Genomic DNA, 24,732 nt, shown 5'->3' on the forward strand with positions numbered 1-24,732 from the left:
CTTTCCTCCTCCCCCTTGTCTTTGTCTCTCCTTTCTTCCCTCTCTCTTCTCTAAGGTACTCTCCTATGGTCCTCTCAATTGCATTCCAGCAGGAATATATATTTACCAGCAATACAATAGTTAACCACGTTTATTATACTAAAAAGGTAAACAAAAAAGACAAAAGAAACTCTTAAGAAAACTGCACATGCCCTGCCAAGAGATGGAGGGGAGAAGTGTGTGTTTTAAAATGTAACATATGGCAAACAACCAAATTTCCTGATATTTAGGCAGAAAGAGAGTTAATGTTTTGCTTTTAATCTTCTGAAGGATGTTGTGAGATGAGTTCACCCAATAAGATGTGGTGACATCATTCCAGGACTTCCTGTCCTGCTTGTAACCATAGCACCCAAACAAAGCCCTTTTGGTTTATGATGTCATATTAACTCATTGAAACAAGACCTAAGCCTTGGCTTTCCTGTGTTGTGTTTGGGCATTTAAACTGAGGTGTTAGTAGAAGGTGCAGTATTTCATTTGCTTAAAAAATAGTATTCAGAATAAAAGAAAAATCTAAAAGTAATATGAAAGTATAAAAATTCATTCTTCTGCTATAGCAAAACTCCAATGACAAATGCCAATGATATCTTCTTGTAGGTCTCTCTATCTGTAAATGAAAATTATCAAAAGAACTTTCTTCTCTTCTTAACCACACCAGCCTGAATCTTTTGTTCAAATGCTCCTGACCATTTTAGCAGCAACTGGAACATGATGAAGATACAAAAACTATCCAAACAGGATTGAGAGCAGCTTCTCCAAAGACCAAGTTCCAAGAAGATTTGTGTAGACTCACTTTTCTCCAAAAAGATATCAACTAAGTCAGTGAGGCCTTTGCAGATCTTAAATCAGATGATAAACCTCAGCTGGGAATGAAGAAACAGCATCAGTGCGTTGGACCTGGGTACAATGAAGGCTTTTCCTGGAATAATGTTGAAATGATTCAGGTTTTCAATCGGGCCACTCCTGATGGCTCCCTAATTCCTAATGGTGGCCTTCTCTGTATTCGAGGGCTTCCCTTTGGCTGTAATAAGGAAACCATTAGGCATTTCTTTTCAGGGTTGGAAACGGTGCCCAGTGGAATAATACTTCCCGTGGACTTTCAGGGGAAGAGCACAGGTACTGCACTGGTGCAATTTGCTTCCCAGGAAGCAGCAGAAATAGCTATTAGGAAACACAAGGGAAGACCAGAGCCTAGTTATTTGGAAAACTTCAAAGATGGTTCAATACAAATGTCCACTCACTGGGGACCCTTTCGGGCATTCATGGTCAAGCAGAGACCAGGCCCCTATGACAGGCAAGGTCCTGGATTGAGGCTTAAAACAATAAGGGGAGAAGATTCTAATAAGGAATGGAGACCTAGAATTTATGAAAGGGTACATGGAAGTTATGATTACAAGAGTAGATTCAACAATAATCACAGCATTGATTTCAACATCAGTACCAGAAGAATGCCCAATAATACATATGGAGATTTCATCTTTCACAATGCAACTTGCCACCACTGGGTACACATGAGAGGACTGCCTTATAAAGCAACAGTGAATGACATCTACCATTTCTTTTCACCACTCTGTCCCTTGAGAGTACACATTGAAATTGGACAAGATGGGAAGGCAACTGGAGAGGCTGATGTTGACTTTGTGACACATGAAGATGCAGTGGCTGCCATGGTGAAAGAGAAAACTTACATGCAGCACAGGTACATCGAACTTTTCTTATACTCTACTGCAAGAGAAAGAATGGATGCATTCACTAGTAAGGTCATAAGAGCCAGGAAAAACCAGCTCAGATGTGATCTTTTTGAGAGGCAACAACTGGATATGGGATGTAGCTTAAGCAGTGGTCTTAAAAACAGCCTGGGAGGAGGATATGTGAATCGAGAAGTGATGAATAGTCATTGCCACGGCAAAGGAAACATGTGTATACGAGTGAAGGGCTCTTCTAACATGTGTGATAAATGGAGATGACTGCACTTGGTTTTGTTTTCCACCTTTCATTAAGTAGACAAAAATTAAATTTAAAAATTATTTGACAGCATAGTCTATGGTTCAAGAAAATCACCCAGGAAGTAAATACCACAGTGAATAAAGTTGACTGACACAAACTATGGCCCTGTTCACACACCTGCTCACTTCTTACTATGAATTATATAAGCGATAATGGACTCTGTCCTCTTGTTGGCTTCTAGGAAGATGTTTGTAATATGCCTTCCTGGGAACTGGAGAAGGGTTTTGCCTGCTGGCCCCAAGTTGGGAAAGTGCTGACAGCATTGTAGTCTTCCAGCACAGTAGAAACAACAGAGCTTAGCATACAGTTAGACAGCTATTTCCCTTGCCTTGTCCTGATCCTCCTCCCCCACGGCCATTTTATATAGGTCTCCACAGCTGCAACCTCAAACTGGTATTCCTGGGTGGGAGATTTCCCTCCCTCCCTCAAGTGACTCCAATGAATCCTCAGTCTTAATCTCTCAGGTGAGGTGAGGTGTTTTTTGGGGGAGATGGGGGGGCAGTACTAACTCTGGGCACAAAAATTCCTAGGTATCACTTTCTTGAGAATAAACAGAATAATTCTTGTTTTCATACTTCACAAACTCCAGCAGTGTATGTAGTTGCTTATAAGGGAGTTTGCTTCCTTCCTTCCTTCTTTTCTTCCTTCCTTCCCCCCTCTCTTTCTTTCTTCTTTTCTTTTCTTTCTTTCTTTACCTCCTCTTCCTTCTCTTTTCTTTCTTCTCCTTCTTTGGAATGAAGAAATAAGAGTCTGCTCTATGGTTCCCCCTCATACTTTGTAGCCTGGCAAAGATGATTTAAAAAAGGAAAATAATTGTTGAAGGGTTTCAAAGAAACAGAATGGGTGGGGCTATAAATAGGTTCACTCATTTGGAAAACTAGAATAGTTATTCATTCTGCAAAACATTTCAGTCACCAAGTTGAGCATACCCTTTGACACCCACTGAAACCACTACTAGACCTAGACCCAAAAGAGATCTAAGAAAGTGGGAAAGGATTGATATGTAGAAAAAATATTTTAGTAGCTCTTATCTTGTTGGTAAAGAACTGGAAACTAAGGGAGTACCGATCACGTGGGAATGGCTGAATAAATCGTATCATAGGAATATAATAGAGCATTACTGCTCTGTAAGAAATGACAAAATAGTCAGTTTCAGAGACATATGGAAGATATAAGAAATGAAGCAAAGTGAAGTGAGCAGAACCACAAGAAAAACATAGAGACAGCAACACTGCAAGGAAAAACAGCCTGTCTAGATTAAAGAACCTTAATCAATTTAATAAACAGCTCTAATTCCAGAGGACCGATGATGAAGCATACTACCCACCTCCTTACTGAGGACTCAAGGTGTAGAATGAGACATACCATTTTGGACCTGGGAAATCTCACTTGTACTTTGTTACAACAACAAACTTCTGTTGTTTTTTTCTTTTTTTCCCCACTCCATAAGAGATAGTGTTGGCAGAAGAAAAAGAACAAAGGAAGGAGGGTCATTGAAGCATGGAAGTGTGCGCAAGAGAACAGAAGATCAAAAGGAAACAGAGACAAGGACTCAGCTTGGAAAATAATGTAGTATTATGTACTTTAAAAAAGCAAGTTGTACATAAGTTTCCCATATAACTTTCGTTTTATGTTCTGCTTGGTGTATGGATATGTTTGTTTTGGGGTTTTTTTGTATCTGAAGTTCAGAGCTAACAATAAATAAGGCTCTCTATTGTAGCAATTACAATGTAGGCTAGAAATAATAAAGATAATAATGATAAATTGAATTTATATGGTACATTCATCATTTGTAAAATACTTAACTTTTCTCATCTTATGATTTCATGTGATTCTCCTAACAACTCTCTGAGATAGAACTCTGATCTGAGTTCTTTTATTTAGAACAGGTATTATTTAGCCCATTTTACAGGTGGGGAAACTGAAGATCAGAGAGTTTAAGAGAATTGTTCAAGTGTACACAGCTGGTAAATGCCATTAGTGAGACTGAAAATTAGGTCTCTCTGACTGTAATTTCATCATGACCACCACAGTATGGGGCAAAATATTGGCTTCCTTCTGACCTGTCCCCATCACACTCCCATTTTCAGCTTTGTGGTTAAAATAATACATAACCACAGACCACACATACCATGTGGTCTGTGACCACATGCAGAACTTCATGTATGTAGGAAAACTGTTTTTCTACCCTCATTGTAAATCCACAAAGACAGAAAATGTCCCTCCTACTGATTTTTGAGAGACTACTTTCCCATGGTTGTGGTAGGGGAAACAGGCTCAAAGCATTTGTGTTTCTGAAAGGTCATTTTTCAAAATTATTCAAAGCATAAAGTTTTAAAAAAAATTTCATGACACCATTCAATGAAGTTGACAATTTTATCATCATCCTAGTGGAAATGAGGCAGAATAGACTCTGCCAAAATGACATACTTTAAGGCATACTAATAATGCAAGTATCAGAGCTAATGTTTTGCAAACAGTAAGCTACAAGTTTTTTGTTTCCTAGGAAAAGCACTGGGTTTCAAGTCCCTTATAGCAAGTGGCTTGGAAGTAATCTTCAAAAAAAGGCTCGATGCCCAATTACCTTTACTGAAAACACAGCAAAGAAAAATTATGAATGGTTCAAAAGAAATCCATTAGCACAGAGAAGTTTGAACATAGTAGTAGATAAAAATAGTGAATGGAAACAAACTAGCATTATTTATGCTTTTTATTTTTATATGATAGTTATTTCCCATTGAATCTTTCCTTGTAACAACAAAAAAAAAAAGAATAAAAAGCCGACCAATTTGACAGCACATACAGTTTGTACCTGTAACCGTCTACCAAGAAGAGGAAAAAGTGTGTCATCATCTGTTCTCTGGTACCTAGATGAGTCACTGCAATTAATCTCTGTTAGGTTTCCTCTTAATGCTGAATTCATTTACATAATTGTAATTGTGTATATTTTCTAGCTCTTTGCCTCAGGTCAAACACATCTCCCCACATTTCTCTGAATTGCTCATGTTTTTCATTTCTTACAGAATAACATTTCATTCATACATACCACACTTTTTCCTTCACTCCCCAATTGGCTCACTTTGTTTCCAGTTTTTTTGCTACTACAAAATGCTGGTGTGTCTGTATGTATGTATACACACATGTATCTTTATATTTATCTTTGACCACAACACACCTGTAATGGGATAACTGAGTCTAAAAATATGAAGATCTTAATAACTTTTTAATTTTTTTATTTTTTTTAAATGACAGGGAAATTGTTTTTTATTAATCACAACATGAAATATCCCATGAACAGGCATATCAAAACCAAACTGCGATAAATATTACTTCTACAATTTACATTTCTTCTCTAACAATTACAAGGTAGTCTTGATCTTAGGGATGACATGACAAGTACTCAAGCCTAGGAGGATACTGATAAGCAGCATTGTTTTCTTAGAGTCACAGGTTAAAACCACATTTTGATTTTGCACCTTGATAACAGGGAAGGCTATAGAGGGCCCCTGTCAGAGCCATGGAAATCACAAGCTATAATCTAATGATGACATCAACATTTGGTTAGTCAAGCCTTGGGAGTGATTCTCATTCCTAGTCTCCTTCTCCTCTAGAGGCTAACAATAGACTTTTGGCCTTCTTGTATGCGAGACTGGCTACGCTTTGGTCACCTAACCAAACTTTGCTCCCATCACCATAAAGGGGATGTTGTATGTTCTAAAATCACAGCAAGTTTGTAAGGAATGGTTTTAAAATAGTGAGGTTTGTGAGTGACTTTTCCAAATTAGCTTTCTGCTTGGTAAAGAACCAGCTAAAGCAGGCAATTATTTCTTCCTTTTTACCCATTGGGTTTAGCAACTGCCACCCCACAGGGGCAAATACTTTAGTGATGTAGCCTCTCAACAACTCCTATCTTCATAATTTTTTTAAAATAGGCCTTCATTTCACTAAATCAAAATTCCCCTTCTCCTCTCCCTTAGGGACCCTTGGGGAAGGTGATCTGAATACATAATTTTCTTTCGATATGCTATTTTATCAGTAGAATGAATCCAGAAAACAAGGGCAGAGGTACAATTTTGAGAAATAGTTTTGATCTCTCTTTAAAAAAACAAGAAAATGTCTTCCTCTAAGTTAAGGAAGGCAGGAAGAGTTCATTGAAAGAAGTGCTGAGGTTGAAATAGGACTTTTCACAGTCCGTTAATCCCGCATTGCCAGGTCTTCTGACCACTGCCACATGGACATCTGCCTCTTCTGCCGCGTTGACCTCTCAGGTAACATCTGTCAGAAACAGGATGTTGTAGGGGGAGCAGCCAATGCTTGTTAAAATTCTCCTGTAACTTTCGCTCTCTATTTTATCCCAATCTTAATATCAAAATGGTCATCAAAAAGCTCGAGGATGTCTCCTGTCGAGTAGCCAAAGAGCAGCTTTGGTGCCTCCATACTTCCTGAAGAATAAATATACACCTTCATGCCTGCTTGTCTTCATCTCCTGATTGAGGGAACCACATCCTCAAAGAACTCGACCTTCACTGTCCCAGCTGCGAAGGCGGCCCACCAGATGTGGCCCTAGAGCTGTTTCAGGTCTGGGGTCTTCCCGTCGAAGACATGTGCCAGTAGACATTGTCCACCACGGCCGGGATCATCTGCTCTGTGTCATCAGCACCAAACTCAGATCTGGGGGGAATCAGCACAACTCCATCCAAGTGAGAATCCTTTTCTGCCTGTTTTCTCAGCAGACTCACGTCCTGTTGGCACTCTTTTTCTCCCCAGTATGTGTGCAGACAGTCTTTAACGTTCTCGCGAACCTAAAAAAATAATGTGTCCTTCGATATCGGGCAGGATCACGGTCACCTCTAGGGACACTGAGAGCACCCCCATGACACTGCCTCGACGGCTGCGGCTGCTTCATAACTTTTTTTTAAAAAATTATTTATTTTTAGATTTCAACATTTACTTCCATAAGATTCTCAGTTCCAAATTTTATCTCCCTCCCTTCCCTTCCCATCTAAGATGGTACGCAATCTGATATAGGCTCTACATATACATTCATATTAAACATATTTTTACACTAGTTATGTTGTAAAGAAGAATTAGAATCAATGGGAGGAACCATGAGAAAGAAGAAACAGAAAAAGAGAGAGAGCAAATAGCCTGCCTCAATCTGCATTCAGACTCCACAGTTCTTTTTCTGGATGTGGATAGCATTTTCCATCTTGAGTCTTTTAGAGCTGTTAATGACTTAAAAAAAAAAAAAAAAGATAATTTCAAATGATTTTCTAGAAGGGTTAGATATATCCACAGCCCCACCAAAAGGACATGAATGTGCTGGTATTTCCAGAATTTCTCCAATACTGGCTGTTCGAATATTTTATCTTCTCTGTCCATTGGATGGGTATGGGGTAAAACTTCAGTTGGAATTTGCATTTCTCTTGTTGCTAATGGTTTGGAGCAGTTTTAAAAACATGCTGAGAGATTACATGTTTTCTCTTAAAAACGATCTCTTTTTCAAAGAATTATTTGTTATAAGAGATTGCTTTCTGGGAGTGAGAAAAAGAGGAAATATAGGTGATATAGAAACAAAAGATAGCAAGAAAAACTATTTAAAAATGAAAATTGTTGTCATTTGTCTCTTGGAAAATGGCTCTTGCTCTTATTCTTATAAATTTTGTGTCAATTCCCTATATATCTTGAATTTCAAACTTTTATCAGAAGTATTTGCTGCAACTCTCTTTAGACTACAGTTTGTGAACTAACCAATGATATTGGTTGAACAGGTTTCTTTATTAGGAGTTCACTCATTGGAAGCACCAATAAAATCTGCAATAAATAAACAACAAAAGGTGCAGTTTTAAAATCAATTATCAGCTTCTTATTTTAGCTACATTTATTTTGTGAAATGGACTTCTGAGTTGCACAAAGCAATTTTCCAATAAAAATCACTTTGTTTCTCAGTGATGAACTTGAATTCATTGTTATTAATGTGATTCTTTTGTCTTTTCTTAGATGTGGGGATAAAGATAGAAAGTTAAGAGCATCTAAGGAATACAGAATCCTAAGTTAAAATGCAACTACAAAGGTAAAAATGGTTATGTGAGATGAGTGCATATAATCAAAGCATAGGACTTTATCTAGTGACTATCCCATTATATTATCTGATGAGGCTCAAGATTTTTTTTTAAGTCAAAATGTCTCCTTCTTTTATCTTATCCGTTTGCAAAGTCAAATATTCCTTTTTATCCTCCTAAAATAGATAATGCTATTCAGTTCTGTCTTTTCAGAAGAAAAACAATGGCAATAGCCTATATTTATCATCTAACCTAATAAAACAATGATATAGAAAACAATACCAATTACTATTTAAATTAAATAGATATATTCAATACTTAGCTAAAAGTTTTCATGTGAGAGTTAATGGGACATTTCACAAACAAACATTATTTTTACTAAACATTATAGTAACTCTGGAAGATAATGGGCAGAGATTATAATCATAGAATTTTAGAAATGAAAAGGAAAGTAGAGGTAACCTAACATAACCACTTTCTTATGCAGATGAGAAAACTTTGAACTCTCAATAAATGAAAAGATTAGTCCAAGGTCATATGTTAATATGATAGAACCAAGCCTCATGACTCCCAGTCCAATGTATCCCCTATATCACACTGTCTTTCATGACTTTTCACATATTTCAGACAAGGAATTGGCACAAACATTGAACAAGTGACTTCCTCAAGGCTAAAATTTGACCTAAGCTCCAGCAAGGAATCATTATGCCCATCTTTCATGTTCATGATTATATATATTTTCTCTCTTCTTTTTCTCCCTTTCCTGTTTTCCCTTTCTCACTTCATCTTCTCTCCCCATTTTCTTTATCTTAAATTTCCTTCATCATCATCCCCCTTCTTAAAAACAAAAGCTAAAAAAAAAGTTCGATTGTTCAGTTGTTTCAATCATGCCTGCTTCTTTGTGACTCTCTGTGAGGTTTTCTTGGCAAAGACACTGAAGAGATTTGCCACTTCCATCTCCAGGTCATTTTTACAGATGAGGAAACTGAGGCAAACAGAGTTAAGTGACTTGCCCAAAGTTACACAGCTAGTAAGTTGGTAGTGGAGACCAGATTTGAAACTTAGGTCTTCCTGCCTCTAGGTCTGACACTCTATCCACTGTATTACCTAGCTGTCCTCCCTGTTCCCCCCTCCCCAAAAATAGAATTTATTAATCAACATATATGTATTGAGCATCGAATCTTTGGGTGCAGTTCTGGAATAATTTAGAATTCAATCTCTGTAGAAGGATATTACATATCCAAATGGAACAGATCATATATATATATATATATATATATATATATATATATATATATATATATATATATATATATATATATATATATATATATATATATATATATCCTGTCCACATATTCTAGAGCACATGGGCATGTGACTATAAAGTTATTCTAAAGATGGATATTGTCCACAAACCTTGGAAACTCTAAGTTACAAAAAGTTAGAGAAACTTGTCAGGATTCCTAACAAATGTTAACATAGCACCTGGGCCTTCACTCTCATGTGGGCTCCCCGCAAAAAGCTACCTTAGATTCAAAGTATTCTATGGGTCAGCCTCATTCAAAATCATAGCTGACAGGCCCCCAGCAATGTATTTACTTTTACTAAATTAACCAGAAAATACACAGTTCAAAGCAAAATAAATTTATCGAAAGCAAAGCAGATTAACTTCCTAGGATCCTAAATCTACAACTAGAGGAGCTATCGCATCCAATTCCTTCATTTTACATATAAGAGACTGAGGCCCAGAAAGCTTATCTAACTTGCTTAAGGTTTACACTGATAGTAGGCATCCAAGAAAAGATACGAATAAATGTCCTCTGTGACTCCAGAGCCAATGTTTCTTTTACTACATTTTGAAGAATTCCTCACCCCCATGCTTAAGAGTGTTGTATTCTCCCACAGGTTATTATTATAATAACAATAGGGTGAGTAGAAAGAAGGAAGCAAGTATTTATTAAGTACTTACTATGTGCCAAGCATTGTGCTAAGCACTTTATAAAGATTACCTCATTTGATCCTTACAAAAATACTAGAGGCAGGTATTATTATTATACCCATTTTACAGTTGAGGAAATTGTGGCAAATTGAGGTGAATTGACTTACCCAGGGTCACACAGATATTACACAACTGAGGCAAGATTCAAAGTCAGGTTTTCCTTACTCCAGACTCAGGTCTAGTGTACACAGGCAGAGAATACAAACTAAAAGGAATTACATGTGGAGGGATACACATGCAGGAAACACATAGGTTCCCAAAGGGAGTGATACCACTCCCTGGGGGGTGCTGGAATGATACAGGGAGTCGATAGTAGCCTCGGGTACAATTGGGAAGCATTGAGTAAAAATAAGCAGGTGGTAGAAGCATATGGAAAGAAGAAAGCAGAATAAAATTTTGCAAAAATATTTCATCTGTTGTGTAACAGAATTAAAGTCAAAGTGATTACATTATTTTCCAAATAAACGTACAAAATGAAAGTTACAACTGATCAGTGGCCAAGTCTACTACCAGGTCTTAATAAACAAGTGTTGACAGGTCAGCATGTTGCACATTGTCAGGAAGTCCAGTATGCATTGCAGAAATACATGTGTGCAATGACTTGTTTACAATACTATACTATATGGTTACCTGACCCAATATTGTATCATCAAAATTTCAATGCAAGAAAAAACACACAAATTTACAATAAACTATTAAATTTAAGTTGTGTTGTTTTAAAAAATATATAGTTTTTGAAATGATACAAATTTAAAAAAAATACTTAGGGATTAAAGAAAGCAAATTTCCACTACTGATTAGAGAAATGAAAATCAAACCAACTCTGAGGTACCACATCACATCTATGAGATTGGTTAACATGACAAAACAGAAAAATGATAAATATTGGAGAAGACGTAGGAAAATTGGAGCACTAATGCATTGTTGGTGGAGTTGTGAACTGATCCAACCATTCTGGAGAGCATGGAAATGGAAATATAGAAATATGCCCAAAGGGCTATGAAGTTGTACATACCCTTTGATCAATAGCAATACCACTTCTAGGTCTGTATCCCAAAGAGATCATAAAAATGGAAGAGGACCCACATGTACAAAAAAAAAAATTATAGCAGTTCTTTCTGTGATGGCTAAGAATTGGAAACTGAGGGGATGCTTATCAATTGGGGAATGGCTAAACAAGTGGTGGCATATGAATGTGATGGAATGCTATTGTTCCATAAGAAATGATGAGCAGGTGAATTTCAGAAAAACCTGGAAAAACTTACATGAACTGAGCTCAGTGAAGTAAGCAGAAACAAGAGAACATTGTACATAGTCACAGCCACATTGTGCAATGACTAACTGATATATTTGGCTTTTCTCAGCATGCAAGGATCTATGACAACTCCAAAAGCTCATGATAGAAAATGCTATCCACATCCAGAGAAAGAAATATGGAGTCTGAGTCCAGATCAAAGTATACTATATGTATGTGTGTATATATCTATATCTATATCTATATCCCTTTTTTTGTTTTGTTTTGTTCTTTGGTTTCTTCTTTCTCATGGTTCCTTGCATTGGTTGTAATTCTTCTTTACAACATGACTAATATGATAATATGTTTAATATGAATGTGTATATAGAGTCTATATCAGATTTCATGCCATTTGGGGAAGGGGGAGGATAGGAAAGAGAGAGGGGAGGGAGGGAGGGAAAATTTAAAACTGAAAATCTTATGGAAATGAATGTTGAAAATTAAAAATAAATAGATAAATTAAGAACAAAAAAAACCTTTTTTAATAAAAAGAAAGAGAGAGAGAATAAATTTCCAGGGGGGTACTGAATAAATTTTTTTAAAAGGGATGGTAGGCCAAATAAGATTGGAAATCTCTGAGGAATCACGTCCGTGGCAAATATGTGCAAGTAATCTGTGGTGCCAAGAAATATACATGATAAAGGCAATTCACAACTCTGAGAGTTGCCTATATTTTCTTGTGATACCATCATAGTGCTTCCTGTTGCTCCCAACGAGTCATTGTATCTTTGCTCTCCTCTGAATGATATATCTGTTGGTCATTATATTTACATTAATCACTAGGCATTATAGTATCTCTGCTTGGTATCTCTGTTGGTCACTAGCTTCTGTATTTTCTGAGCTACTTTCTGCTGCTATCTACTTGGGGTTTAGTAGCTAGGAAGCCTTACCCTTGCAAGGCAAAGTTAATCTCTTTTAGTCTGGGTATCTACAAAATGTAGTTTAGTAGGTGAGATGGCTACACCAAGTCATGCAATCAGCAGAATTCAGAAGAGGTCCTTAGGCTAGAACTGATTGTTCTTTTGTCAGACCTCCTCCTGTTACCCCCATATCCAAGTCATCTGACCCAGTCAACTATCTGACTTGGGGTTAGAAAATTCTTTCTGACTCTGACCAAAACTCTGATCATCTGTCCTCATGCCCTCAAACCATTAGGGGAATTCTACCCAAAAAAATCATGTGTGGGGCTAAGTCAAGGAAGTTTATAGATGCTGAGCATCTACAATGCTCCCTATTGTTATTCCACTCAACATGGGATTCAATCTTTGCCCTAAATTTATGCCTTTGTTATATAAACTTTCCAGAAACTATATCTCTGGTCTTTTACATTGTTACCAACCTATGTTAATATTACTAATACAGTCAAAGACTTTTAAAAGCTTTTACAAGAGTATATTTACTAAGAAGACATAGCAATAACAGAAGTTACAAATACTCCATTCCCCAGCACCTGAAAGGGGGGAATGACAGACACTGTCCTCTATGCCATTGTGGTCCATGGGGAGAATGGGCTCAAACTGAAATCACTGTCTACATAGCAGTGGTCCCACCAAGCTCACTTCCAAATGTAGCATAGCTGCTGAATGAACTATCTCATCTCCACCATCTCTGGGCTGTGTCTGTAAGATCACTTCTCAAGGACTTGCTGATGGTCTGGATGGCTATAAAGTCCAATGTGGAATCTACTTCCCTAAACTCTGATGGCTCACCATCCTAACCTCTCTGAGTTCACAAAGCCATAGCTAGCTCCACTATTCCTTCACTTAAAGCAAGGAGAACAGATAGCCACAATAGAGAAAGAAGAAATAGTACAATCAGGCACCCATGTGCCATTTGACAGTAGCTCCAATGTGGAGGAGATAAAGGTCGCCCTTGGAGTAGTCTCTTCCTCTACACTGTAGTGCAGCCAGGCAGGAAGGAGACAAAATTTATCCTGTTCTGTCTAAAATCTTACTAATCATACTATTAATCAATAACAACATGTAGAGTTTGACAGGGCTTAAAATTTTCCTAATGTTATTCCGGAAGAACAAATCATTAGTCCCATCTGGACAAGTTTAGTATGGAAAGATACTGAAAGTCCAAATGAATGTGAGAATAATTACACATGAATGTAGTGGAAAGTATGCTCTTTGACTCCACCATGAATTTTTCCTACATCAAGGCAGGAGGTACTAATAAATCATATTTCAGAACAATTTAGACATTTGGTGATGGTGTTAGAATATTGAAAGGTGACTGGCGAAGCATGATGCTCTGTAAAACCAGGATTATTACAGGTTGCTACTGTTATTTATTCTTTGCTGTTCTTGGGGCTGTTTCTTTTCTTCTGTTTTTCCTCTTTCCTACTGTCTACTCTTACTGTTTTCATTTCTATTTTTTTAAATCAGTGGTATGAGAGGCAATGTGACATTGCAGAAAAGTGAGTAGGTCTCAGAGTTGGAAGACTTGGCTTTGAGTACAATCTCTGATACCTACTGGCAATATGGGCAAATCACTCAACCTCTAGTTGATGCTGGGCAACTCTCTGTGGTAAAGGGATGTTTCTGACCGGAAAATCCCAACATCAATGAAATCACAGGTCCCAAAAGAAAAAGAAATGTGGCATAATGGGAATAGTGCATAGTGTGGATGGAATTCAAGTCTCATGTCTTAACTAGCTCTGTGTTCTCAATAAAGTCATTTAATCTTACAAACATGAAGTTGCTCCTCTATAAAGTGGGGTTAATAATTCCTGTCATCTATCCTACTTATTTCAGGATCAAACAAACTCATTCATGTGGAAATCCTTTGAATATTCCAAATTGTTGTATAAGGTATTCCTTAATTTTTGTTTTTAATGGAGGCAATCAGGGTTAAGTGACAGGGTCACACAACAATTGTCCGAGGTGGAATTTAAACTTAGATCCTCCTGACTCCTGGGTCAGTGCTCTATCCTCTAGCTACCTCTGTGTAAGGTATGTTTTTTTGTTTTATTTTATTAATTAATTTTTAACTTTTAACACTCACTTCTATATGATTTTGAGTTCTAAATTTTCTCCCTCTCCCCACTGCTCCCCAAGAGGCCATGCAATCTGATATAGGTGCTACATAAACCTTCATATTAAACATATTATCAGTCTTAGATCCTTGCACTGCTGAGAAGAACTAAGTCTATCAGTTAGTCATCGAACAACATGGCTTTTGCTGTGTACAAATTTCTGTTCACTTCCCTCAGCATCAGTTCATTTAAGCCTTTCCAGGTTTTTCTGAAAGTCCACATGATCATCATTTCTTATGAAACAGTAGTATTCCATTACATTCATATACCACAACTTGTGCAGCCATTCCCCAATTGATAGATATCCCTTCAATTTCCAATTCTTGTACACCACAAAATGAGGTGCTATAAATATTTTTATACATGTAGGTCCTCCCATTTTTATGATCTCTTTGGGATAGACTAAAAATGGTATTGTTGGGTCAAGGAGTATGCACAGTTTTATAGCCCTTTGGACATATTTTCAAATTGCTCTCCAGAATGACTGGATCAGTTCATAATTCTACCAACAATGTGTTAGTGTTCCAATTTTCCTACATCTTCTCTAACATTTATCATTTTCCTGTTTTGTCATGTTAGCCAATCTCATAGGTGTGATGTGGTACCTTAGAATTGTTTTGATTTGCATTTCTCTAACCAATAGTGATTTAGAGCACTTTTTCCTATGACTATAGATAGCTTTAATCTGAAACTAATTATTCATTTTCTGTGCCCATTTATCAATTGGGGAGTAATTTGTATTCTTATAGATTTGACTGTTTTCTACATATTTTAGAAATGAGGCCTTTATCAGAAATGCTGCTTGTAAAATTGTTTTCAAGCTTTCTGCTTCCCATCTAATCTTGGTTGCGGCTTTGTTTGTCCAAAAACTTTTCAATTTAATGTAATCAAAATGATCAATTTTGTATTTCATAATGTTCTCTATCTCTTGTTTGGTCATAAATTCTTCAGTTCTCCATAAATCTGACAGGCAAACTATTCCTTGCTCTCCTAGTTTGCTTATGGTATTAGCTTTTATATCTATTGTGTACCCATTTTGACTTTATCTTGATATACAGTATAAGATGTTGATCTATGCCTAGTTTCTACCATATTATTTTCCAGTTTTCCCAGCAGTGTTTGTTAAATAGTGGGTTCTTATCCCAGAAGCTGGAGTCTTTGGGTTTATGTAACAGTAGATTACTGTAGTCATTGACTACTGTGCCTTGTGTACCTCATCTATTTTACTGATTCATCACTCTTTTTTCTAGACAGTACCAAGTAGTTTTGATGATTGCTGCTTTATAATACAATTTAAGATCTGGTATAACTAGGCCACCTTCCCTTGCATTTCTTTCCATTAATTCCCTTGATATTCTGGAACTTTTGGTCTTCCAGATGAATTTTATTATTATTTTTTCTAGCTCTATAAAGTAATTGTTGGCAGTTTGATTAGTATAGCACTGAACAAGTAATTAATTTAGGAAGAATTGTTTATTTATTTAGTATATTAGCTTAATCTACCCATGAGCAACTAATATTTTTCAAATTACCTAAATCTGACTTTATTTGTATGAAAAGTATTTTGTAATTGTATTCATATAGTTCCTAGGTTTGTCTTGGCTGGTAGACTCCCAAATATTTTATAATATCCACAGTAACTTTAAAAGGAATTTCTCTTTTGATCTCCTGCTGTTGGGCTTTGTTAGTAAAATATAGAAACACTAATGATTTATATGAGTTTGTTTTATACCCTTCAACTTTGCTAAAGTTGCTTATTATTTCATTTATTATATTCTCTGAAGTACATACCATCATATCATCTTCAAAGAGTGACAGCTTTATTTCTTCTTTGCCTATTCTAATTCCTCCAATCTTGATTTCTTCTCTTACTGTTAAAGCTAACATTTCTAGTACAATATTGGAGAATAGTGGTGATAATGGACATCCTTGTTTTACCCCTAATCTTATTGGAAATGCATCTAGCTTATCCCTGTTACATATAATGCTTGCTGATGGTTTTTGATAGATACTACTTATCATTTTAAGGAAGACTCCATTTATTCCTATGCTCTCTAGTGTTTTTAATAGGAATAGGTGCTGTATTTTGTCAAAAGCTTTTTCTGCATCTATTGAGATAATCATGATTTCTGTTAATTTTGTTGTTGATATAGTCAATTATACTGATAGTTTTCCTAATATTGAACCAGCCTTGAATTCCTGGTATAAATCCTAAACTTGGTCAAAGTCTCTTTGCTAATATTTTATTTAAAATTTTTGCATCTAAATTCATTAGAGAAATTGGTCTATAATTTTCTTTGTGTAAGGTATTCTTAAAGCAGGAGATCTTACCTGTCATGAATCCCTTAAACAGTCTAGTGAGACCTATAGAGTGGACCCCTTCTGGAAATGATGTTTTTAAGTGCATAAAACAATATGTCCAATATTAAAAAGGAAGCAAACAAACATTTATTAAGTGCCTACTATGTACCACACTCTACAAATATGATCTCATTTGATGATCACAATAACATTAGGTGCTATTATCATCCTTTTTTTACAGTTGAGGAAACTGAAGCAGACAGGGATTTAACGACATGCCCAGGGTCACACAGTTAGTAAGTTACTGAAGCTGAATTTGATTCTTCCTGTTCTTCCTGATTCTAGGTCCAGAATTCTGTCTACTGTACCACTTACTGAACCTGCTGCTTTTTTCTTTTTAAAAAAATAATTTATTTTTCCCTCATTACACGTAAAAACAATTTTTAAAATTTTTTTAATGAAAAGGTTTGAGTTCCAAATTCTATCCCTTCCTCCTCCCTTTATCTGATATAGTGTGCCTGCTTTTACTATAGGTGGCACTTTTTGCCTTTAAAAGGAAACCAGTTATATTGAAACATCCTTATAAACTTTTTTAAAAGTTCACGGACTCCAGGTTAAGAACTCCTGTCAAAGTCACAGGTAACGTTCATAAAACACCTTGCACAGAATAGAGGCAGGGAACAGGATTCAACGTAATAAAATAAAAACAAAGGTCCAAAAGTGAGAATGAAAGAACCTGAAATAATAAACAAAACACCGAATACGGCCAAAACAAATTAATGAATACAAGGAGCAGACAGGTAAAACAAATGAGATAATGAGATACCACAAATGAAATACGTATGCTATAATAGCTTAAAACTGCATTAAGCTTTTGGAGACACGTCTATACTCTTTGCCAACACTAAAGCACTGCTTAATTTTAAGCCATCACTATCCCTGAGAATGAATGAATTCTGGCATGGGATGAAGATAGCTGGGAATACCCTGTCGGGAGAGACGCTACCGATGCTTAAGTCTGAAGGGCTTTAGCCAACATCACATGGACACGGGGCTGAGGCTGCCAAGAGATGGCAGAGGAGCCCCGGCGAAGGTCTGCGGGGCTTCGTTTTTCCATAAAGAATCTGCTCAGCTCCGAACGTCAGCACTCTCCTTTTTTCTCCTCCCTCCTGTACTGACAAAACTCTCTTCTGCCCTAGAATTCCCGATCTTTCTTTCCTTCGACAAGGTTCTCTTCCCTACCCGGATCGTCCCCAAGCATCCCACGGGGATGGGGGAGGAGAGGACCGCCCCCTGTCCGGCCGGATGGCCATCCTCCCGCGGACAGGTGTCCCCAGACGGCAGCCCCCCCAGCTGATAACTCCCCAGGAGCGTGTGCACGGAGGGGACAGCGTGGTGAGTCGAAGGGAGCACCCCGTCTGGGTCGCGGGCTCAGCCAGGACGCAGTCCGCCTGGGCTCCCGCAGCTGGACTCTCGCAGCCGGATTCTCGGGTCATCGATCCACTCGGCGATCGCGGCCGCCTGCGCCGCAGCAGCCCCGCCCCCGCCCCGCCCCCTCCTCCAGCCTGCCCTGCGGAAGAGCGGGGAGCGCCGAGCGCCTGGATGCTCGCTGGTCCGAGCGGGCGGCGGACTAGCCGAGCGGCTGACGCTGGGTCAGCGCCCGCGGCCATTTCCCCCTTCCCCTCCTCCCCTTCCTCCTTCCTTCCTCCTTCCTCCCCTTCCCTCCCCCCGCCCAGCTCTGCCGGTCGGGCTCGGCTCGGCTCGGCCTGGCCTGGCTCCGAGGGGCGACCAGCAGCCTCCCGGCGGACGCCCAGGTACCGGGGGAGCCCCAGCGGGTGGCGGGGTCACTGCGGACGGAATAGCCGCTGGCCCCAACGGCCAGTCCGGGCCGGCCCCGCCGGCCGTCCTCCGGCTCGGGGCTGGGATGGAGCCCGAGCCGGTGAGGGTGGGGGCGGGCACGGGGGCCGCGATCGGCCGTGGGGAGGGAACAGATGGGCGGACGTCCCTGGAGGGACGGGGCGGGGGCGAGGGCGAGTAGGGGGGCGCTCTCAGCCTTGGGGGGATGAAACGGGCTGATGATGACCGAGGCAGCCGGCGACGGGGGGAGCCTTGGGTTCGAGTGCCGTCCAGCATCCCTTCTTGTACCAGAAGCCTTTCCCAGTTTCGCCCACTTCCAATTAAGTAAAACAGTTGAGGCACCGCAGAGGAACTGGTGAAGCTTTAGTAGTTTTAAACTGCATTAAGACTCTGGGGCGCACGGTGCATGTAAAGCTCTTTGCCAGTAGTGCAACACCACCACGTAACTTTTAGCTGTGACTATTACTAAGAATTAAAGAATTCTGGCCCTCCCGATTATTTCCCGTTTTTCCTGTCCGTAGCTTGTTTGTGCCTAGCGGTTGTCATGTTGTTTCCAGACTGAATTCCTTTGGCCCCAAAGCTTAGCCCAGTACCTGATACATTGTAGCCACTTACTAAATGTTTGTTGACCGACTGACTGATGTCTGCTGGCTAGGAACCCTGGGCTAGTCACTTAACCTTTTGGTGTCCCAAGCAGCTCTTCAATTGCTGGGAATAGAGGAAGTTAGTTCCCTCACATGGGGGTTCTGAAGCCACCGAACATTTTTGACCGCTGTGGAAGGTTAATAATGAACATCTCTGTAGCACTGCTAAGTTTTGCCAAGTGCTTCATTGCTGACTTCTCATTCAGCAGGCACCGTGGTAGGTACTGTTATTATCCTTATTTTACAGATAAAGAAACTGAGGCGGAAAGAAGTTAAGTGATTTGCCCAGGCTCTCAGGGCAAAGTAAAAGTCTGAGGCAGAATTTGAAGTGGAATCTTGCGCATTGTAGCCCTGTGATTTCCCTGTGCTACCTTGCTTCCTTTAGGCATTGTGGGCCAGCCCCTATTCAACCACTCTTTGGTATGAATGTGTCTGTCACCAATTGACTTGCTTTGTAAATAACTCACAGATCAACTTTTTTTTATTGTATTTCTGTGTACCAGAAACTAAAGATCTTAAAGGAGGAGAAAGAGGAAAGACTGTAATTTTATACAAGCTCTTATCCTAGAGGAGAATTTAGAGATTGAAGAGACATTGGAGCTAGTCAGTTCCCACCGCCTTATTTTATAGATGAGGAAGTTAAGGCTCCAAGAGATGAACTCAGGCTGTCTGACTCCATATCCAGTGTTCTTTATGCTATATACGCTGATGGCTCCGTAATCTAGCTCCTTAAAGCTGAAGTTTTATAAAAATGTTATAGGGTTAGGGTGTTATGTTCTAGGGGATTTGGGGAATCATAATTAATAGTAACCTGGTTCTTTGTCATATTTAAGACAGTATGACAAGTTGGATGTTTACGAATTGGTCAGCCTTACCTAAGAGTCCGCACTCTCCCATCCTGCCCTTTGAAGAAGCCTTCAGATATACTCTCTGCTTAAGGGCCATCCCCAGCCCTAGGCCTTTATCTACCCTTCCCTTCTTCCCAGCTGTTAGTGTATATTTTCTGTTTACTTGTATGTTTGCAGTTACTTTCCCTGACAGACCCATCTGGAGGAGCTGATACAGCAGTATCAGATACATCATAAACGCTTGATAAATGCTTGTTGATGGACAGAGGGCAAAGACTATTTCTTTTCTCATTTTTGTGACCTCAGCTTTGATTACGGTATCTGGCACATATTAAGGTTCTTGCGGTTGTTTGCTAACTTTCAGTTGTTTCTGTCTCCATGACCCCATTTGGGGTTTTCTTGGCAAAGATGCTGGAGTGGTTTGCCATTTTCTTCTCCAGCTTATTTTACAGATGAGGAAACTGAGGCAAACAGGGTTAAATGACTTACCCAGGTTCACAGAGCTAGTTAAGTGTCTAAGGCCAGATTTGAACCCAGGAAGATGTCTTCCTGGCTTCAGAACCAGTGCTCTATGTTACCTAGTTGCCCATATTAGGTTCTTAATCAATGTTTATGGATTCAGTGATTGAACTGGGATTTGATTTGAACTCAGTCTGATTCCAAATCCATAACAATATTTGCCATCATGGTTTATCTGTGAATGAAAGTGAAGCATCTCACACCATTCTCTGCACATAAACATAGGTTTATTGTGACTTAAATATCAAATACTAACTGCCTCTGTTGGAAGAGTTATTAAAGAACTTAAGAAAGGGAAGGAAGGAATAGAAAGAACAAAGTCTGTAGTTGGAGCATAGTATTTCTTACCTTTGTGGAATCAGGGACACCTTTTGGCAATGGAAGTCAATTCAACAAACATTTGAGTGACTAACTGTGCAGTGTGTTAGGGGCTTTAGGGTTCCCCTGCACTTACAATCTGCTGGGAGGTTTACACCTTAAAAGTTGTAGTTGGATAAAATGCTATATAGCTAGAGTCTAAGTGCCCAAATTTAGTCATTTCTGTAAAAAGCACTCAATCCATTTTTTTGGTATTTGTAGACAAAATAATTTATGGAACGATTTTCATTTTTGATCTTTCAACTGATCATTAGGAAACTGTGTTGAAATTATAACTAATGTCCTGGCAGACTTATGTCTAAAGTAAGGAAAGAAAAATGAGAATGCTGCAGGGATTTTTCCCATTAAACATTGTGTTCCCAGGACAAATGTTTTTTGTCAAAAAGATCATTTTCCTCATTAGGCCCACTTTGCATTAAATATTTAAACCAATGGAACTGGTTCCTTTTAACCACTTGCCTTTAAACTGGGTTAGGCAGCCTGCCAGTCAATCAAGCACTTACTAAGTACCTACTGTATACCAGGAACTGTGCTAGGTACTGGAGCTTTAAATACAAAGAATGAAATAATCCCAACTCTAAAGTAGCTAACATTCTAACCAAAGACATAGCTAGTACATACACACATGTATGTGTATGTATGTGTGTGTTTTTACGGAATAAACACAAGGTAGTTGGGAGATGAAGCATTGTCTCTGAGGAATGGAGAGAAGGCCAATTTTGCTCATATCCTTTGTTGCTCTTTTCTGCATATGCTTAATTCTGCTCTTGTCGTTGCCCCAGGAGCTTTGACATAATTTATGATAATAATAGTTGGATTTTATGGTGCTTTTGGGAGGTATTGTGGCTGTGAAAAAAGGGAGCCTGAAGGTGTTGGTATAGTCAGTGTTTCCTAGTTACACTGGCACATAATCTTGGGAATCACATGAACGTTGAAATACCCACGTCAGTGAAATAGAAAAGTCTTCTAATTTAGACAACAAAAACTTCCCACAAAACAAACTTGAAGCTTCTGTGAGTTAGAGAGCTATGTGGTGGTGATCTAATTGATTATACAGGACATTTAGGTCATTCAGTGGAACTCTTGACTCCTTGTCAGTCAGATACTAATTATGTTCATTTAAGGAGTGACTTGGGGATTACATGGCATAGCCTGGAGACTAACTGATTAACAGTTTTGGAAATTTACGTTTTGGAATCTTTTTGACCTGAGCCAACCCCAACCTTTGATTAAAATGTTTTGACCTGATCCATATTTAAGTCACATTTGCATCTGAGGGCTTTAAATGTAGCTTGATTCATGTCCTCGTCTGACTTCTAAGAATCACTTATTCATACAGAAGATGCTTTTGTGGAAGTGAAAGAATTATAGACAGGACACTAACCAAGAGTGGGAATTTTGATTTTAAAATGCAGGTATGTAGAATAGACAAAACTTCATGATTTGCTAATAGTTTGTTGTTTTTCTTTATAACTTATAATCTTGCCCATGCTCACCTAAGCCAACAACAATTGGCAGCTTTATTACCCATGATACCTTGCCAAGTTTTGCAGTTTACAAAATGCTTTCACTTATATACACATTCTGTCCCCAGAACTTAGCACAGTGCCTGACGCGTAGCAGACATGTAAATAATGGTTGTTGAATTGAGGTTAAGGGAGTTGTATACAGTATCAGTGACATTCATATCCAGGTTTTCTCAGTCTAAATCAAGTACTCTTTCTAATATATCACATTCCTGCCTCCCTTTGAAGGACAAAATTCTCTATCTCATTCAAAACTAATTATTTAACCACCATTTTGATTGTTTTAGGTAAGTATTTGCATTTTTAAAAAAAATTCAGAATATAACAAACACTAAATGAAATATATATAGTAGAACAGAAAAGGAGAATTGTGCAAGAAGCAGTAAATCTCTTATGTACAACTTGCTTTTCTTTTAAATAGAAATTAAAAATGTAACTTTCAAAGTCATCTTACATGTCTGAGTCTTACTGACTTTCAGTCTGGTTTTTTTTTTTCTGTATATTTAAAAAAAATGTTTCAGTGACTTTCTTGCCTTCCTTTTCATTTTGAGTACCTTCTACCTAGGTCCACTGCCCTTCCTGTTCCCCACAATTCAAAACCAAAATCTGTCTTTACAGCTGTAGTCAAGCAAAACAAATTCCCATGTTAGCTGTAATAGATAATGCATGTCTTATTCTGAGTATTCTGTGTCTGAAAGATTTACCTTGAGTCTGTTACCTGTCAGGATGTGGGTAGCATGCTTCATCATCAGCCCTCTGGAGTTAGTTATTGCTTGGATTAGAATTCTAAGGTCCTTCAGTTTGTCTTTGTAATGTTTTTGTTATTATGTAAATTATTTGGCAGGTCACCAGTGCGTATGATCCTCCCAGGTTCCTCTGAAACCATCAATTTTATTGTTTCTTAGAGCACAATAGTATGCCATTACATTAACATACCATAATTTGTCCAGTTATTCCCCAACTGATGGGCACACCTTTTTTACGTACAACAAAAATAGCTGATATATTGACATATCTATACATACACACATGGGTCCTTTTCCTACTCCTATGATCTCTTTGTGACCTAAGATTAGTTGTAACAAAGGTTATGTGCAGTTTGGTAACCTTTTGGTCCTCAGTCCAAGTCATTTGCCAGAATAGCCTGATAAATTCATAGCTCCACCAGCGGTGGTTATTGTTCCTATTTTCCCATTGGCCTTCTAACAATTGTCATTTTTGCTAATCTGATGGATGCAAAGTGACATCTCAGTTACCTTAATTTGAATTGTACTGGGCAGCTAGGTGGGGGCAGTAGATAGAGCTCTGAGCCTGGAATCAGGAAGACCTAAATTCAGATTTGACCTGGGATACTTACTAGCTGTGTGATCCTGGGCAAGTTACTTACTCTCTGCCTCAGTTTCTCCATCTGTAAAATGGAGATAATCGTAGCATCTTACCTCCCATGGTTGTTGTGAGGATCAAATGAGATAATAATTGTAAAGCACTTAGCAATGCCTATTGCATAGTAAGTTTTATGTAAATGTTAGCTATTATTATTATTATTATTAATATTCTTTGTGTATATGATGTGTTCAGCCTTTCTTTGTGTGGTTCAGAAGAAAGTGAAGTTCATGTGACACTTGTTCCACCCATCTTTTTTTCCTTGTTTTTAAAGTGTTCATTTCTTACACTCCTATTACATGAGATAGTAAGTTCCTTTTCCTTCCTTTTCTCCTTAGTAAATTGTGCTATCCCTCCTATTGTCTTCTAAGATCATCAAAACAGAAGAGAACTACTTCTAGGCTCTGCCTGCCTATTTACCTTTCATTGTGGCAATCAAAGACATTAGAATTATGAAAGGGCACATTTCTTTTTTCTCTGTTAGAATGTAAACAATTTATAATCTTGTACTTTGAAAGTGATCAAACAAATTTTCCTTTTGATGTTTTCCTTGATCAAATGTTTGCATTTCAAAGTTTCCACTTAGTTCTAGCCTTTTCATCAGGAATGATTGGAAGTTTTTTCTCTTGTAGGATTTATACTCAGTTTTGTCAAATCTTTTGCATTTTGGAATGTTGAATTCCAGGTTGCCTTCTCCTTTACAATGGCAGCTGGTCTTCTTTCTGTGATCTAGATTCTGACTCTTTTTTTCTTTTTTGCTTCCTGTCAGTTTTTTTATTTGTCCTGGAAGCTTTGGATTTTTGCTAAATTGTTCCAGGAGTTTTCATTTGGGGAT

General features: G+C 38.3%; 2 protein-coding genes and 1 pseudogene across 5 annotated transcripts in view; 2 read left to right on the top strand and 1 right to left on the bottom strand.

Annotated features, from left to right (window-relative positions):
- The first annotated feature begins 480 nt into the window (after positions 1 to 480).
- On the top strand, positions 481 to 3,771 carry LOC140529746 (heterogeneous nuclear ribonucleoprotein H-like). The gene is made up of 2 exons (XM_072648630.1): positions 481 to 1,735; positions 3,494 to 3,771. Exons 1-2 carry the CDS (start codon positions 906 to 908, stop codon positions 3,609 to 3,611), a joined length of 948 nt encoding a protein of 315 aa, XP_072504731.1. The 5' UTR covers positions 481 to 905; the 3' UTR covers positions 3,612 to 3,771.
- Positions 3,772 to 6,014: 2,243 nt separating this feature from the next.
- LOC140524191 (enolase-phosphatase E1 pseudogene) lies at positions 6,015 to 6,918 on the bottom strand (annotated as a pseudogene).
- Positions 6,919 to 18,270: 11,352 nt separating this feature from the next.
- The window catches only part of VAMP4 (vesicle associated membrane protein 4), a 29,773-nt gene continuing 23,311 nt past the window's right edge, over positions 18,271 to 24,732 (top strand). For 2 of the 4 annotated variants that reach the window (XM_072648633.1, XM_072648631.1), the window contains exon 1: positions 18,271 to 18,556. The gene's annotated coding sequence lies outside the window, so the exon portion shown is untranslated. The remainder of the gene's footprint in view (positions 18,557 to 24,732) is intronic. The other 2 variants (XM_072648634.1, XM_072648632.1) reach the window with 1 other exon arrangement.

The sequence above is a fragment of the Notamacropus eugenii genome, chromosome 2 (assembly GCF_028372415.1).
Source record: "Notamacropus eugenii isolate mMacEug1 chromosome 2, mMacEug1.pri_v2, whole genome shotgun sequence".
Classification (NCBI taxonomy): domain Eukaryota; kingdom Metazoa; phylum Chordata; class Mammalia; order Diprotodontia; family Macropodidae; genus Notamacropus; species Notamacropus eugenii.

What these genes read in the sequence shown, in the direction of transcription:
- LOC140529746 (XM_072648630.1), top strand. Translation starts at nt 906, where the DNA reads ATGAAGAAACAGCATCAGTGCGTTGGACCTGGGTACAATGAAGGCTTT. An exon ending in AAAACTTACATGCAGCACAG is followed by an intron (nt 1,736 to 3,493) that starts GTACATCGAACT and finishes CCACTCCATAAG; the next exon opens with AGATAGTGTTGGCAGAAGAA.